This window comes from Aythya marila (assembly GCF_965140915.1).
Source record: "Aythya marila genome assembly, chromosome: 13".
Classification (NCBI taxonomy): Eukaryota; Metazoa; Chordata; class Aves; order Anseriformes; family Anatidae; genus Aythya; species Aythya marila.
In genome coordinates, this window is record NC_139054.1 from 2,007,141 (window position 1) to 2,023,172 (window position 16,032).

Consider the following 16,032-nt stretch of genomic DNA (forward strand, 5'->3'; position numbering starts at 1 on the left):
TCCCTTCCCTTCCCTTCTTCCCTCTTGAAAAAAGGCGCGGTTGTTAAAACAAAGTACTGCTGGTTTCAATGGAAAACAAAAGACTTGAATCACCTGCACTTGGGAAAAATTAGCTTCTACTTCATATTTATGTGCACATAAAAGGCATGGTTGGAGCTGAAATAAAGGACTTTGTTTACAGGCTGTGATCCTTATTGTTCATACAATATGATAATGTAATATAATTGCGTGTGATAATGCACAATGCTGTAATTTTTTTTTTTTTCTTCTCATAAGTGAATGACACCGTTAAATTTCATTGTCCTTTATACATTTTAATTTAAGTGTAACCTCAGGATTCAGACACTTGTCTTGTTGCTGTTTCTTCCAACTGCAACCTGTATTCAGCTTCTGAAATAAATTTTATTCTGTCTCGTGCTGATTTCATGTCTGTAAATACATTTTTTTTTCTATTTTTCTTTATTTTCCTTTTTTTTTTTTTCTTAAGAAGACCTTAGCAATAAAGATACTCTTTTTTTTTTTTTTTTTTTTTTTATATCAGTGCATCTGCATCAATAGAACTGAGACAAAAGGTGACTTGTTTTTAACAACATACACCTAACTTGCCTAACTTGATTTCTTTCTCTCCATCTTTCTGTTACTTTGCTGTTTTGTTGAAGCTGCTTCACAAAAAAAAAAAAACGTGACTGCAGCTGGCACTAATTACAAGCTCGGTGAAGGAGGCGAGGTTTAAACCACGCGGAATTGGAAGCAGCCAGTTTCCTGTGAGGCCTGATCCCCTCCAAGGCTGGGGGCAGGAATGCCCTGTGGAAGTCACAGCCAGGTCTATCATGCAAAAACTAGTTGTGTAAGATGATTAAAAAAAAAAAAAAAAAAGTCATTTAAAACAGCCTTTAAATATGAAACCACTTTTATATAAATTCACTGGGAATAAAAATAGTTTGCATTCTGCGCCCCTAAAAACAAAAGACTGCTGAAATGGAGGTGAAAATGAGGGAAGAGGAATAATTTGAAAGAGACTTCATTTGACATAGAAGTTTATAGTTACTACAAACCTTTCATTAATTCATTTCTAAGGCACATCCTTATTTTACTGCCAAAACTTGTTGAATGATGGGTTACAATTAATATGTTGCTATAATGTTATCTTTACACTCTAGTTTTATTTTACATTTGGGTCTCACTCCTATCCCTACACTAGCAGTACCTATTTAAGAGCTTTTGTCTAAATAACTAAACTTGCATAGATGGAATTGTTTCTTGGAATCCAGTTTCAATTTTTGAACAGCCTGAGAAAGCACAGCCACCCTGATCATTTAATAATCTTGGTTGTTTTTAAACGATGTGTTTTGGCAGTTACCAGCTCATCAGCATTGCACCACGGTCACAAACATCGCAATTCATTTTTTAACATCCTCCGTTAGATTTGATGTCACTCCATTCTCAAGAACTGCACACTTTTTCCAGTGGGATCACTTCTGTTTTAAAAGGACAACAAAATGGGGAACTGAATCATGTGTGCTTCAGTTATTGCCCACACAGTCAGCAGTGAAGGAAGAGTATGTGAGAGTCTGTTCTCTTACAGCAGCTGAAGTAGGAGGCTTCGGGGCTATGTGATTATCTACCTTTCTTACCCTACTAGAATTGGTAAGTCTGGCTTTTTGTCCTTTTATTTTTTTATACCCCACCCCCTTTTTGTGCCAGAATGGTGGCACCATTTACTTTATTTAAAAGAGAATGCGATTCTGCTGCAATTACCATATTTTAGCTTTTATATTAGCACTGTGAGCATTTTCAAAGCAATACAGCAAAATTTTCCGGCATGTAAGGATCTGGGTACCTGCATCCTGTTTTTCAGAAGTAAACGAGGCATGCAGTATTCCAAATACCATTGACATTCAGCGAGATTTAGACTGCAAAGTACCCTTATTTTTTTTGGAAAACAGCACTTAGTTTCCTAAGTCCCAGAAGTGCTGAAGAAAATGTTGCCCTGCTTTTTGCATATGTAAATGATTCGGTAGATAAAGTAAACAGTTATGCTAATGTAACCAGGAGAAGGCAGGGTGTGCTGCCGTTCTTGCCTACTTTGGTCTGACTTGCAGGCATTTCAAAATTCCAGCGTTACATTCAACTTCTGGGAAGGAGCAGTGCAATTGAAGCTAAAAAAGAGCCCTGAAAAAGGAAAAAGCAAATGCTTGTACTGTGGCAATGCATAAATTTACAGAGGGAGTAGAAAACTTCCATCTATCAAGGAAATGGAGTTTTAGAATAGCTCTCTGGAAGGAGTACTGGGATTAAAAACAAACAAACAAAAAAAGACTTTACCTATCAAGTTCCACTGCAGAACAAATAAGTTAGAGTATGGTTTGGCTGCTGATAGCAAAGGAGTAGAGTTGCAGGGGATCTTTTTGGTTATGTATCAAATATCATGTTAAATTTGCAGAGGTTTAATTTGTGTGGAGAGCTATCTGGTGACTTGTGTGGCACCAGTACTGGTGTAAATTGGCAGCACTGTGAGAAGTAGTGTGAGCTTTAATTGCCTGTGATATAAATAGAGGTTCTGTTGTATTTCTTGAAAGTATAGGAAAGGGCGTGCCAGAAAGTCTTGTTCTTCGGGAGTTTTAGTATGTGCTCTTCAGTAAAACTGCCTCATCCCTTGCCTGCCTTCACTATTTCAAAACATGAGAGTGCCAGAGACGTGTGAAGGTGCTTGAAATATGAAGAAATTAAAAAGATATATGAAGCACAGAGGGATTTTCTTGTGTTCATCTTTCTTCATTCTTCCACAACAGGAGTGGGTATGATCTTTCCCTCAGTGAATTTAGGTCAGTCCGAGCTCTAAATGGAAATCAAGTGAAATCACTTTTTTTTTTTTTTTTTTTAAATCCTTACAGAGTAGCAGCTCACGAGTATGAACCACCTCAACTAGCCACAAAGCAGAAGAGACACCTAGGTATGGAAATGTGATATTAGAGATGTTGAATCCTGTCAATGCCGCCTTGGTATCTTCAGAATGATTTTGTTGACCTGGGTATAGAGATTAAATTCGTATAAAAGCACACAGTTTGCTTTTTGCTAAAAACAAATATTCTGGAGAAAAAGCAAAATCACAGCAAAATCTCTATGAAATATGCACTGTTCATTTTTTTTTTTATTTTGTTATACTTCTTTTTCCAAACACGCTTGAGGTCTTCTGCTCATCTTTCTTTCCCTCACAGGACTCCATGGAACTCTGGTGAGTAGACTGCTGCTCACACTTGTCATCATGCTGGCAGAAGGCATCTTAACTAGTCTCGTGTATAAAGAAAGCTGTCATCAAGATAAGCCTCACAAGTCTCATGCAGCAAAACAGGATGAAGAGGGAAACTGGAGAGAGAAACTTGTAGACAACCCCAAAATTACAGGACTTGCTGATGGATGTGAGACGCAGGATAGGATCTCTGCTAAAAGCGACATGGAACACAAGAGAGATCCTCAGCAGAGACCCATACTAGGGTTTCCTGCAAGAGATCAGAAAACACTTGTTAAAGGAACTGTATCACCAGCTTTACACATCCCCAGAAGAGAGCAATATAACGAACAGATGGATTTGTATAGATCCTGGTCATGCAACAGCATTTATCAAAACTATCCTGACTTACAGATTGGGGGAAACCGCGTGGGGGACCATACATGTGATTCAGGTTGTGTTTTGGACCACGTGTGTGACGAACTTCCTGATGGCCCTGTTATACTGTCCATAGACATTCCTCTTGGCGAGTCTCCTCTGTGTGAGCATCCTGACAAGTCAGGCAGTCAGTCCCTGCCTGGAGATGATGCTGGAGAAAGGAGCATAATGCTCTGCGAGGAGCCTCTTTCAAACTCCATGCTCAACAACTACATGGAAACCAAAGTGGCAGAGTTCTACAAACTGTTTTTTGAAGAAAACTTGACCAGGTGTGGCTCTGTAAGAAACCTCCTCACCTGCAGTTTGATAAGGAACAACCTGAATCAGATCAGCTTTCAGATATCCCAGGAGCAGAATATAGAAGCATCGAAAGCCAGAGAAGTGCTCTTACAGTCTATAGCTTTGTTTAGTTTGCACAATACTACCAACAGAAGTAGCTCGGAGTTCAGTACTCCAAACTTACAAATTTCAAACCCAGGATTTGTGAAAAAGGGCTGCAGGATGCAGTTTACATCATGACTGAACTGCTCAGCTGAAGAGGTGAATACAGTTCAGATATGAATATTTCACGCTAAGGATTAAATTGGGAAAGGAAAACATTTAGACACCACAGACTTTTTCAAATAAACATTTTAATGATTAAATCATACTTTGTCTATGGTACTCATTAACATAGGAAGTAAAGGTCAGTTTTCTTTTTTCCAATGCAGAATTTGAAATGAGTTCATCTCTAAAATGCTGCGACCCTATTTTTAAAACGTCTATGTCCTTCTTCTAAGACTCTGGCTGTATGAGCAATTGTACTCGTGTTTCATTGGATTTACTCCTGCAAGAATAATCAATCAAGGCAGATTTGCTGGTAAAACTTTGATCTAAGAGACGGATGCACCCACCCAGTAAATCAAATGGTCTTTGTTGAACTTTGAATTAGGCTATATAGTTGAAACCTAAATTTTGGACATTCAAGCTCAAATTTTGCTTCTGTAAAGCTTGATCACAGTGGCTAAGAAAATATTTCTTTGGTTTGAAAAACCTCATTGGCAGACAGAGACATTGAGGACTCTGGATTCTTTTGGTTGTAGTATCAAGCACAGGAAGTGTATCAATCTGAAACAGCAATCAAGACACATTTTTATTGCATGTATATGTTTATACTGTATAGGTAGAGTATGTTACAATGAAAATCTAAGTGAAATAGTTGATCACAAATGTAAAAATATTTTCTATTAAAATGTTTCCTTTTAAATATAGCCTTAACTCTATGATGAAATCCACTTAGCTTTCCTCCACTGTATTATATGTTCAATTTGCATTTTCAGTGGGCAGACTCTGGCTTTATTTCCTTGAAAATGAAGCTCTTGCAGCCTCAGCAACCTAAGACTCTTGCAGCATTCCTGAAATGATAGTGCAAGCTTTCTTCATCTTCATTTGGAAATTTAAATGCAGATTTTGATACAGAAATTTCACTGCTTAACTTTCAAGCCTATTTTCTTCCTTTTTTATTACTTCTTGTCACTAAGTATTTCAACTGGAAATTAATCACTGTGTCGCCATTATAAAATGATAAATGAATTAGGCTATTAACTTGTCTGTGGAAATTTTCTTTTAATAAGGGAACCTCTTTACGTGCACAATGACTAAGTATGATTTTGCATATCTGCGCTTGCAATCCTGAAATCCAATTCCAAAATACACCAACAAACTACATTTATACAATTGTAAGCTTCGAAAAGGCACGCTGACGTGCTAGTTAAGTCACTTTACCCAGATCCTGATGCCACTCAGTGGACAGCTATGGGATGAGTTATAAAGCAGAGCTTCTCAGTGAAGCTTGCTATCAAACTGTGGATGTAAACCAAAACCTCCTCTGTCTTTGAGGCACACCTCTTAAACTCTGATGCATAGTATGCATTTTTTAAATCTTTGTCAACCCTCCGAGAGAATGCAAAGGATCTATGATCTCTAGGTAATAATACATCAAATGCAAACATATTTATGCTTGTAAATCAAGGCCCTTGACATCTGATCACTCCTTTGAAGACATCAAAGTTGTTTTTAATCCAGCATCTGCAGTTCTTGGGCTTCTTTAAAATCATCATAGAGTGCTGGAACTTATAACAAAAGTATCAGTAGGCTTGAAAGAACATCTCAGGACATTGAGAAGATTTGAATTCACAAGGGATTCACCTTGAAGCTCTTAATTCAACTAATTTAGCTCAAGTACTTGCATTTACTGTAATAGAAACTGCGTGACGGGGCTCGGAGTTAAAATTGTACCTGTTTTGGCCTATACAAAGAAGGACATTTGCGGGGAAAAAAAAAAAAAAAGTACTGGATTCTTAGTAAGCACTACCTAAATAAAGACTGCACTTTCGTGGCATGGGGCTTCTTTTGTAGGAGGAAGATGCAAATGCCACTCTGTGCAGTCATTGTATATGATGTCAAACAGTCTGCTAAATATAGCAGGCTGTGTTATGGAAAGGGAACTGCAAAACTTTCATGTGTCTCGAGATTTTAACCCTTTCTGATGCCTTTCAGTCTGTTTTAGGATTGGTGGAACTTAATTGAAGTGTATGCCTTGGTGAATTTATGGGTGTAATATCTAATACACATTCAGATGGAAACACGTGGATTTAATAAGGTTTGTGCATTCAAATTTAAGACCAGACCTCAAAGCTGCAAAACGAAACACATGACTGTCAGCAGTCATGGCTGCTCAATCAGTGTCTGAATAAGACTAAGCATCAAGCCCGCCCAGGATCTGAGCGGCATGAATCCCCGTGGTTTTAAGGTGTTTCAAGTCTGGAATTACAGGAAATTTGATGTTTTGCTTCTCTTGAACTGCCTTCAAAGCTGGATATTTGTTTCATTTGAAAATCCCATTCCTGCTCCTTGTTTCTCATCTTGAATGCCTATTTTTTTTTAATTTTATTTTTAGTCTTTTATGTCACTTTTTCAGGCAGTTTTCAATATGAGGTAGACTCTTCCACAGCAGTGTTGTGGCGGGGTGAATATTTTCACAGGTGTAAAGGAACAGAGAGATTGCTGTAGTTGGCTAACTGGCAAGATTGAGAACGGTTTGCTCCTGTGGGAAAAGTGATCTGGGTGACCAAAGTAAGATCCCTGCTCTCCTAATGCAAGTGACAGGTAAAGACAATTCCTACAGAGTATGAGGCAAATAATTAAATACAATCAGATTTATATGTGAAAAGATGTATGTTACCTTTCCTTGCCCGACTGAAAATTCTCATTGACCTTAGTTAATGCAAGAAGTATAAGTAATACTGAAACTAGTTCGTGTTTTCTTGCACGATGATAGGAAAGGATGCTCTGCTTTTATTGTGCACCACACTAATTCTGTGTGTCTCATTAATCACCTTCTCAGCACTCAGGATCAAGTCAAGTCCTTTGGAAGAGGCCAAATGTCTTCATTAAATTCTGAAGGAGTCCAGAACGGGCAGCACCCTAGCTTGTTCCTCAGGAGAGGTGCAGGGAATAAGTTATCTGAAGGTGAGAGGAAAAATATTCAGAAGGGCATCAGTAACCAAAGGGTTTGCAATTAACCGTAGAAAAAATAGTGCTCTGTGGCATTTGTGCTGCCTTGGCCTAGCCTTTTATTTCCCCTGGGACGTATTTATAGTTCAAACCAACGTCTTGAAAGAAGTTAATTGCGCAAGGTTTTTACTCAGGAAATTTGGAAGTCAAGAGTTTAAAGCCAAGGTCCAGATTCTGCTTTTTTTTTTTTTTTTTTTTTTTTTTTTTCCCCTGTCCTTCTTCCCAGCCTTAGAGAGACAAGTTAGAGGAAATGTGTACTTCTCTCCTGCCAGCCCCAGAATCATAACCCCAGATCTTAAAGTTGGCTGCAGATCGATCGCCAAGGTTAATGCACGCAGCAGGAGCTGCCGAGTGCTGGGACTGCTTCAGTGGGAGACACTGCGATGGACCCGCTTCTCCCATCATCACAAAGAGATGGAAGAGAAATGGAAATGAATATTCTGTATTTGGCAGAATCCAAGGTTGCTGTGAAGCTGTGTCAGTCCCGTACCTTTTCAGGACTGTTTTCAGAACCCTTTCTTGAGTTGTTTTTCAATCTTACCTTTAATGTAAATGTTCGAATGAAAAGAAAACACAAAAAGCAATGTTGTGAGAAAAACTTGTTATCTGTAGCCTTTACTATAGTTATAGGCTTAATTATAACCTGATGGGGGCGAGGAGCCTGTTATAATTCATGGCAGCAGCTACGCTGAAACTGGCCCCACTGTGGATGCAGAGGAATCGAGGTTATGTGTAGCACACATGACTTTATAACATATATGCTTTGGGGTTTTGTTTTCCTAATAGAAAAATATAAGATGGCTTCTTTTTTAAGACTCAAACACACAGTTCAGAGGAGGGAAAGGGAAAATGCATTTTCAGCTAATTTTTGTTAGTGTAATAACGCATTTTAGCATTACAAGTAAAGTTGTAGATAAATGCACGTTGTTAATGTGTAGTACCAGGGACTATATTTTGTTATTGATGTTATGCAATTGTGGCCATGGAAAAGTATTCTCTATGTAGTTTTTGCTACTTGGATTTAGAAATTTAAATAACTTCTTAAAATTCACCTCTCACTGTAGGAAGATATCTGTGGTGTTCCTGCAGCATACATTTAGGAGCAAAATCTGGTAATTTCTAGAAGAATGAGACAAATACAGATTTATTAACTTAGGTACCATATTTAGTTCCATTTTATTTTCATTGATATGTTTCAATTCATGACATGCTTTGATATTTTTTTTTTTCGATTTTTTTATGTTTGAAAGATATCAAATCGCATTCTGGATTTAATTGAGGAAAACTCCATCAGCTGCACTGGAGCTGTGCCTGTTTTCACTAGCAGGAAAAATGAGTCAGTGAACTCAAATTACATAGGAAAATCACTTAAAAGGTGTGCTTTTCCAGATTGGTGAAGGACAGCAGATGTATTTTATTACAAATGAAAGCAGTGCCATGTTTTAGAGGTCACACATATGGGGCCAAATTCTGGCTGGCAGTTTTGTTTACACACATGCCAGAAAACCTGAAATTGAAGGCGAAATACTGGCAGGGAATTTTCTGCTCTTATTTCCAGTTCTCATTCTGCGTTCCCCCAGGGAAATGGTCATCAAGTCCTGGGACCAGGACCCCAAAGAAAGCTGTGTTCCTTGAGTTAAACCTACCCAATTACCTGAGACATACAGCTAGCGTGTTATTCCCCAGCCTGTTCTCTGCTGCCCGTGGTGGGAAATGAGCCCCTGCAGAAGGAGGATTATTTCCCAGAAGAGAGGATGCCCAGGTGAGTAGAGTAACGGTTTGGGTCAGTTCTCATATTCTGCAGATTAACACCTAGAAAGGTGGTAATCCAGTTTTCTCACCACTAGTTTCTACACAAATTTGCAATTCTGATCTATTTTTCATGGTGTTCTCATTTTACATACAGTTTTCCAAAATTTAGATAGTTGTTTATAATTATCTCATTTACTTTTTCTTTACCAGAAGAACCTCATCAGCTAATTCCTGCCTGTCTCCTTTGAGTTAATTTATTTGTGATAACCCCATCAATCTACCGGGTATATAAATCAACTGTGTAGCTCAGCAGCTGCTTGATAAATGAGTGCCCAGCTGCTGACACACTGCCTCTGCTACATACAGGGTCCTGGCTTCCAGTGAGCTTTGAAGTGGCAAACAAAAGTGTTTAGTATTGACCTATGAATCCTAAAGGGTTGAAGACCATTCTCCTTGACGTTCTCCCAGCGTCACAGTGTCCTGAAAGGATGGCAGATATTACCCCTGTGACGGAAAAGCAAGGGTCTCTGCCCTTCACAACATAAGCCTGGTGCGAAAACCCCAGCAACAAGACTGGGGGAATACCTGATGCTGTTGGGGCAAGGCAAGGGTGCATTTTTTGATGTGCCGCTCCAAGCTGTGCAGAGCTCCGTGTGCTCCAGCAGTCAGCGGTGCTGGCGAGGTACCAAAGCTGCCTGGCGTGTTTAGTTTGGTCGTGTCGCTGCAGTTCAACTAACCACAGAGAAGGCTGCTGGCTTTAATTTCCCTCTGGTGTTTGCGTGGGCCTGGAAACACTAGCTCTGCTGTCAATGTGAGGTTTTATTAGCTGAAGCTGAAGTTTTCTACTTTATTTTTCTAATAGAAAACTGGTTGTATTGGTTATATTGATGATATTACATATGCAAACATATTTGATGTCAGAGGATAAATGTCTCCATGCTTTGGAAATACACCCATGCAGCCTTGCTGCTGTGTAAGCTCTGACTTATTTTAGGGACCCTTGACGGTCCTCAAAAAATTTCTTGTTTTGTGCAATAATGTAATTTCTTAATATGCTGTGCTGCTAGTTTTTCCTCATTCCCCATCCGTACTGGCAACACACTTCTGCTTTTCATCACCAAATTTCTAATGCATGCTGTGATGCTGACCAGTTTATTTAATGGCTCTGCCTGTTGCTCAAACCTGTAAAATTGATGTTTCAATTGTTACTTAATACAAAAATTAACAGAGCTCTGGGCAGGCAGGCTGAGAGTATCAGAGGAAAGGTTTTATGTAATTATGTACTTATGTAATTATGTATTGTTAAATTTTGTCGGATTAAGGGTGTCCCTGTGGGTAAGCACATGATGCCGTGTCCCCAAATGGGCGATTGATGAAGATACTAAGATACTACTACATAGATAATATATATATATATATATATAAAATGTTTCTTTATTTGGCTTGCATGCATAGTTATAGAAGAGTAACCAATTCCTGCTCGTCTGGTGAGCAGTAGGGGAGACACAGGGCTGACAAATGGTTGCCTGACAATCTGCTGAGTCTTGGTAGGAGGAGTGTGTTCGTGGGCTTCTCGGGCAGATGCTCTCTGTTTTATTGTGTGCTTTGCTCACTGTCGTTCTTTGTTGGAATTGTTCGTTTATCCTGAAGTAACTTTTCTTTATGCAGAGACCCTGGATTCTGTCTCGTGTGGGAAGGGAAGAGTGAGAGAAAGCCTAGACTTGCCCACTCGCACCCTTTTTGTACGTGCGAGCTGCATATTACTGCTTTGTTTCAAATGAATAAAATTTGTAAACTTAATGGAACCATGAACAGAACTGCAAACTAACTTCCAAAAAAATCTTGGCCTCAAGTTTTAAGTGAACAGATTTTGTTCATTCTTATTCCTCTTTTGTGTTAGTTGAATTAAAGAAAAATAACTCTTCTTGGAACGCAAAGTGAAAGCTGTAATGTTACATACGCAAAAGCTGTGCAAGTTGGGCAGGAAAATAACGTCCCCGAGTATTTGCAGTGGTCGTGCTTGCTCAGAAAGGAAGCTGACACAACACCGTTTCCCTTTTCTAACCGTTCTCCACTCAAACTCAGCTATTAAACATAGTGCAGGTCATCGATCACAGGCAACACATTGAAAGCATTGAAACAGCCTTCAAACAGGTTTACTGAATGGTTTTGTGTAACAGATAGATCCTAGGAAGTAGCCATCTGCTGATTTTTATTCCCCCAAAGAAGCTACGGTGACATTTACTGTCCTAAGCTTTACTGCACCTCACACCACGGCTCTCTGCTGTAACCTCTTGTGCTAACTTCCACAGTTCGTTTTCCTCTTTGGCTCTTCATTGTGTGGTTACCAAAATGTCATGGCTATGAACCACGACAACGGTGATTTTCAGTGTTGGGTTTGTCCAGACTTGTGTATTTTCCTACCCAACGACAAAGATTACAGTATTAAAGCAGCAGTGATCTTCTGCTCTTCAGGTTTTCTTGCAAACATATCAAAGAAAACAAATTACCAGGTGAAATCACAGCTAGCTTTTGACTGGTTCAGGTGGACTTTTACCAGTCTCCAGTCTTATTAGACGTCAACTGGAGATTTTTTTGCACAAGTTTAAGAATTTCTCTCCAACTTGATCGTGTAAAAGATTACGAGCAATGAAAGTATTATTTAATGGGAGAAACGTCATACTGTCTCTTGGAAATGAATCTCATCTGCAATTGTGTGAATTCTGGATATGTCTCAGGGAATTAAAACTTTGTAATTTAAAGTAGAAAAATTGTTTTTAAGTAACTGGAAAGAATAAGTATTATTTATTTTATTGAGGCCCCAGGCTCAACAGTTACAAACTTCTCCAGTTATAATGATGAATAAAGATATTAAAGGCTCTTTGGTTTGCAAGTCATTTAAGCAATTTCTCAAAATGCTTGAGCTGTTATTGACAGAAGTGGAATCCAAACAGAAGTTGGTACCAAAACGATTAACATGTACTCAGCATGCAATTACCCTGCAGGAATTGTTTCAGGCCACGTTAATTAGTCAGTAGCTAAACATGAGGCCACCTTGCAGTCAGCCTGCTGTGGGGAAAAGCAGCAGGGGCTGGGCAAGGACATTACATCCAAGTAGGTAAGTCCTTCTCATTTGGACCTTCCTAATATTGATGTGGGAGCAATTATTTGTTGGACTCTCTCCTTTGAGGCAAGGTAAAACTGTCAGTGATAAATCTGTGTTCATCAAGTCGGCTAAATGTTTAGGAATAAGCAACAAGTTTTACCTCTGGCATTGTGTACACTACAGCTTCCTAATCACGAGAGGGAGATCAGGTAAAGATCTTCATTCTTTCAATTTATTCTTCTTCATGTTGAGCAAATGAAATATTTATTACAAATGAGTATTTTTGTTCAAATTCTTCTTAAAACCAGTTCTTTGAATGAAACCACTTGTTAAGTGCGTGCTCTTCCTTGAGTGCCATGAGATTCAGCAGCACAACTCATCTGGATCCCTGCAACACAGTTAGTTTCCCAATAGCTTTGTGGCCTGTGGTACATCAAGGGGAAAAACAAAACAAAACAAAACAAAAAAAAACAAACCACATGTTATGACTTTACATTTTGAGGGGGTTTATGCTTCTGCTTCTCAGAAAAGCTGCAAGTGTGATCCTTCCCAGCAAGGGAAGTGTGATGAGGGGTTTGGTCTTAATTTCAGTTTTGATTAAATCCTGTTAAACTGCTTGTCTGCTGTATGTATTTTCTGTGTTTGCTTGCAGGCTTGCATATGTATGAAAATATGTACTCTTCCCATCCCTGCTTCTTCAGGAAGAAGATCGGTATTTTATGCATAGTCTTCATTGTACATATTAAAATGGAATGGAAAATGCAGGCAATGAGGAGGAGAAGCTTTTTCTTTCCTTCTTTCATTCTTTCCGTCTTTAAAAATAAAATAAAATAAAAAAGACCTTGTGAAAATACGAGCAGTTTCTGTTCTGATGGTGGAAAAGATTTTGCACATTCATGAATTGGAATGACTTTCTTCAAACTTTAGACAGTGAATGTAAGCAAATGGCCATTTTTCTGACGTCTGACGTAGTGTTTGCATATCAGGGTCAATATCAGTAAGATTTCTGTAAGGTATTTGTATTATCTGTGAGCTGATCAGATGGAGCGTACAGGTAACTTCTTAGCAGCTTTACCGTGTGTGTACCACAGCTTTGGTATTAGAGCTCCTCCGTTGGCCGGGCACCGTTCCTGCAGGAGCTGGGCTACCTGAGGTCAGTAACCACCACCAGTATTTATTAGTAAACTCTTTCTTCTTGCCACGGATCACAGGACTGCAGGAAGAACTACTGGGTAGAACTGCTGTGGCTATGGGTAGCCTTGTCCTGCAGTTTGTGCTCCTGTGGGATGCTGCAGGCTCAGATTTTCACCAGCATCCTACATGGAGAAGAAAGCACACGAAGGGAAAGAGTGTGTGTAAGCTCTCTTTCCAAGCAGACCTCACTCACTCAATTAAGAAAATTGCTTTGGAAGGAGAAAAAGCCCGGTTGTGTGCAGGGTAGCGTGCTGTACACTATCAAAATAATTATTTAATGGAAGAAAAAAAAAAGTCAGTCTTTGGTTTTGGGAAATGGGACTTCATTGTGGAAAAGTGAGAATGGTTCTCACTACAGAGACTACAAAAGAGTAATAACCGAGAGCTTTTAAAAGCAGGAATAATTCTACCAGGATTACCTGAACTACACCGAAGACTGGAAATTAGTGGAACTCCCGACGGTGGGAAATGCTGCAATACCCTTCACACAGCGGTGAGGGGAAGGCGTCCAGTGAGGTCTGAGCCTGGCAAATTACTTAAGAAGATTATATTATGTGATCTGCTGTGCTGGGTGTTTCTGGGAGGCCCCAGTCCAACATAGGATTTTCCCGTGTTATTAACTATAAGCTATGGAACTTTAAGTACTTATAGTTAAGTAAATGCTTAAACGATTTCCTCATTTGAGACCCAAATAATATGGAAAGTCTTTGCAGTGCTATAGCTGAAAGGTATGTTACAAATTACTTTTCTTCCCCCCATCCCTGTAGGGCATGAGCATACTCAAAGTTCTCTTTTATAAATTTCAGTGGTAGATAATAAGAATTTCAGGAAGTGATGGAAATTGAGATTTAATTTACTGCATTTATTTCATTAAATGATTCATTCATATATATATATAAAAAAAAAAAAAAAAAGGAGGCATAAGTTAGAGTACACTTAGAAGTAATTACAAGTCAGGAAGGTAAAAAAAAATCACATCTTTAATTTCACTCTCAAAGTAAATAAAAGAAAAATAAATTTGTTGCCACTGATTAAGGAGTATAATAGCAACAGCTACAAGAATTAATCTAACATGGTATTTTCATTACAGGATCCTGAATTCTGATCGCTGTTACTGTACTACACAGCGTTATGAGTTCTTCTCATCATCCCATTCAGTTCATCAGGAAAGAGGTGCCGGTCAATAAATTTATGGGGATCCGAATCTAGCCCTGAAACCTAAAAATGTGGGAAAGCACAGTACATTAGAAAAAAATGAAAGCATGTCAATAAGCATATGATTAAATTGTATTCACATTAAAAAGTGGTTCAATAATATCAATAGCCATTACGAGAGGAACAACAAGGATGGTGTTCTCAGCGCTTCGGAAAAACATTTTGTTGTTTGTGTTTGGTTTATTCATAACATACATAATGAAAAGTGTAAGAATGCAAGGGAAGTAATGAGTTTATTTATACAGAACTTGAGGGTGAAATGATACAAAACATAAATATGAGGAGTTTTAAAGTGCCAGGAGCAAACTTGAAAGTTCTCTCTGTGATGAAATATGGTGTCCAAAATATTTGCTAAGAGCTGTTGGTTATTCCTGCATGGATCTGGGTATGGAAAGCAGTAGTTAGACTGAGAAGGACAACAGCTCTTTGAGGCAGATGTGTGAGTCTTCGAGGGAGGAAGGCCAGTTGCAGAGGGAGGCTCTGTGGCTGCAGGAATGCAAATCCATTGCATGGAGCTGGTTGCAGGGATGCAACAGCAGCACAGAAAGGAACAGAGAGGAATACAAGTGAAACAGGCTCAATGAAACTCTGCAGAGAGCACTGGCACAGGCTCCTTTCCTATCTGTTGTATTTTATATCTTTTTCATAGAACCAGGGTGTGCTCTGCTCTGTTCAGACAGAGCTTTGGTGAGCAGTTAAGGTAAATACGTGTATGCACATGTGGTTTGTCACTTCACCAGTCATTTTCACTTCCTTCTTAACGTCCTAATCTATGAAGTTTTCCTTATCAGAAAAACAGAACATATTTTAATTTTATCCTTGCTGCGCTCTTCCTTAGATATGGTCCTAAGTTTGTAAATTTTTCTGGTTCCATTATCAAGCAGATAACGATTCCGCAAACAAAAACATTTTCCAGGAGCACAGCTCCATGCTGCAGGTCTTTTTCCTTCTAAGGTGCAAACACTTCATTTCTGGCTTAGGAAAAATGCAAGTGAATGTTAATTTTCTTGCTTTTTACCTCAAAACAGAAAAAAAAATCAAACTGAATTGTCTGGGATGGGGGAGAAGAGGAGGCTGGCAAAATTCTTGAACAAATCTTCAGACTCCCAAGTTCAGCACCAAGCATTTCAGCAGAGAGAGGAAATACGATGGTGGGGCATGCGAGCCCAGGCTCAGAGCTGCTTCCATCACTCAGCTCTGACACCAGTGCCCTGTGCACTTTTCATTTTCCCTGCCTCGGTTTGTCAGTGTAAGAAAGTTTGTGTCTAGCACCACTTGGTTCTTGGGTTCTGGCTTTATTGCAGAAAAGTGGGTCACCAGCATGGTATTGGCAGCTCGATTTTGGTGTCATTCAGGCAGCTGCAGAGAAACAAAGAGGCCATCGATTAGTCTAGCAACAGCCTGGGGCCTCTGTGTTTTAATTACATCTGTTCTTTGGTCTGAATTCATCCCTGTTGAAACATCATTAACTTAAATGAAACTCCACAATAGAGGAATTTGACCCAATATGTTTTTTTTTTTTCTCTCTCTCTCTCTTTTTTTT

General features: G+C 39.0%; 1 protein-coding gene across 3 annotated transcripts; it reads left to right on the plus strand.

Annotated features, from left to right (window-relative positions):
• Positions 1 to 1,571: 1,571 nt before the first annotated feature.
• On the plus strand, positions 1,572 to 5,191 carry LOC309882999 (TLR adapter interacting with SLC15A4 on the lysosome-like). 3 transcript variants are annotated; one of them, XM_082770626.1, is made up of 3 exons: positions 1,572 to 1,647; positions 2,895 to 2,953; positions 3,219 to 5,191. In XM_082770626.1, the coding sequence occupies exon 3, from the start codon at positions 3,266 to 3,268 to the stop codon at positions 4,184 to 4,186; it is 921 nt and encodes a 306-aa protein (XP_082626752.1). In that variant the 5' UTR covers positions 1,572 to 1,647; positions 2,895 to 2,953; positions 3,219 to 3,265; the 3' UTR covers positions 4,187 to 5,191. The 3 variants fall into 3 exon arrangements, with proteins under 3 accessions (XP_082626752.1, XP_082626753.1, XP_082626751.1); XM_082770627.1 differs by lacking the exon at positions 1,572 to 1,647 and adding an exon at positions 2,656 to 2,798; XM_082770625.1 differs by lacking the exon at positions 1,572 to 1,647 and having other exon boundaries at positions 2,656 to 2,953.
• Positions 5,192 to 16,032: the final 10,841 nt, after the last annotated feature.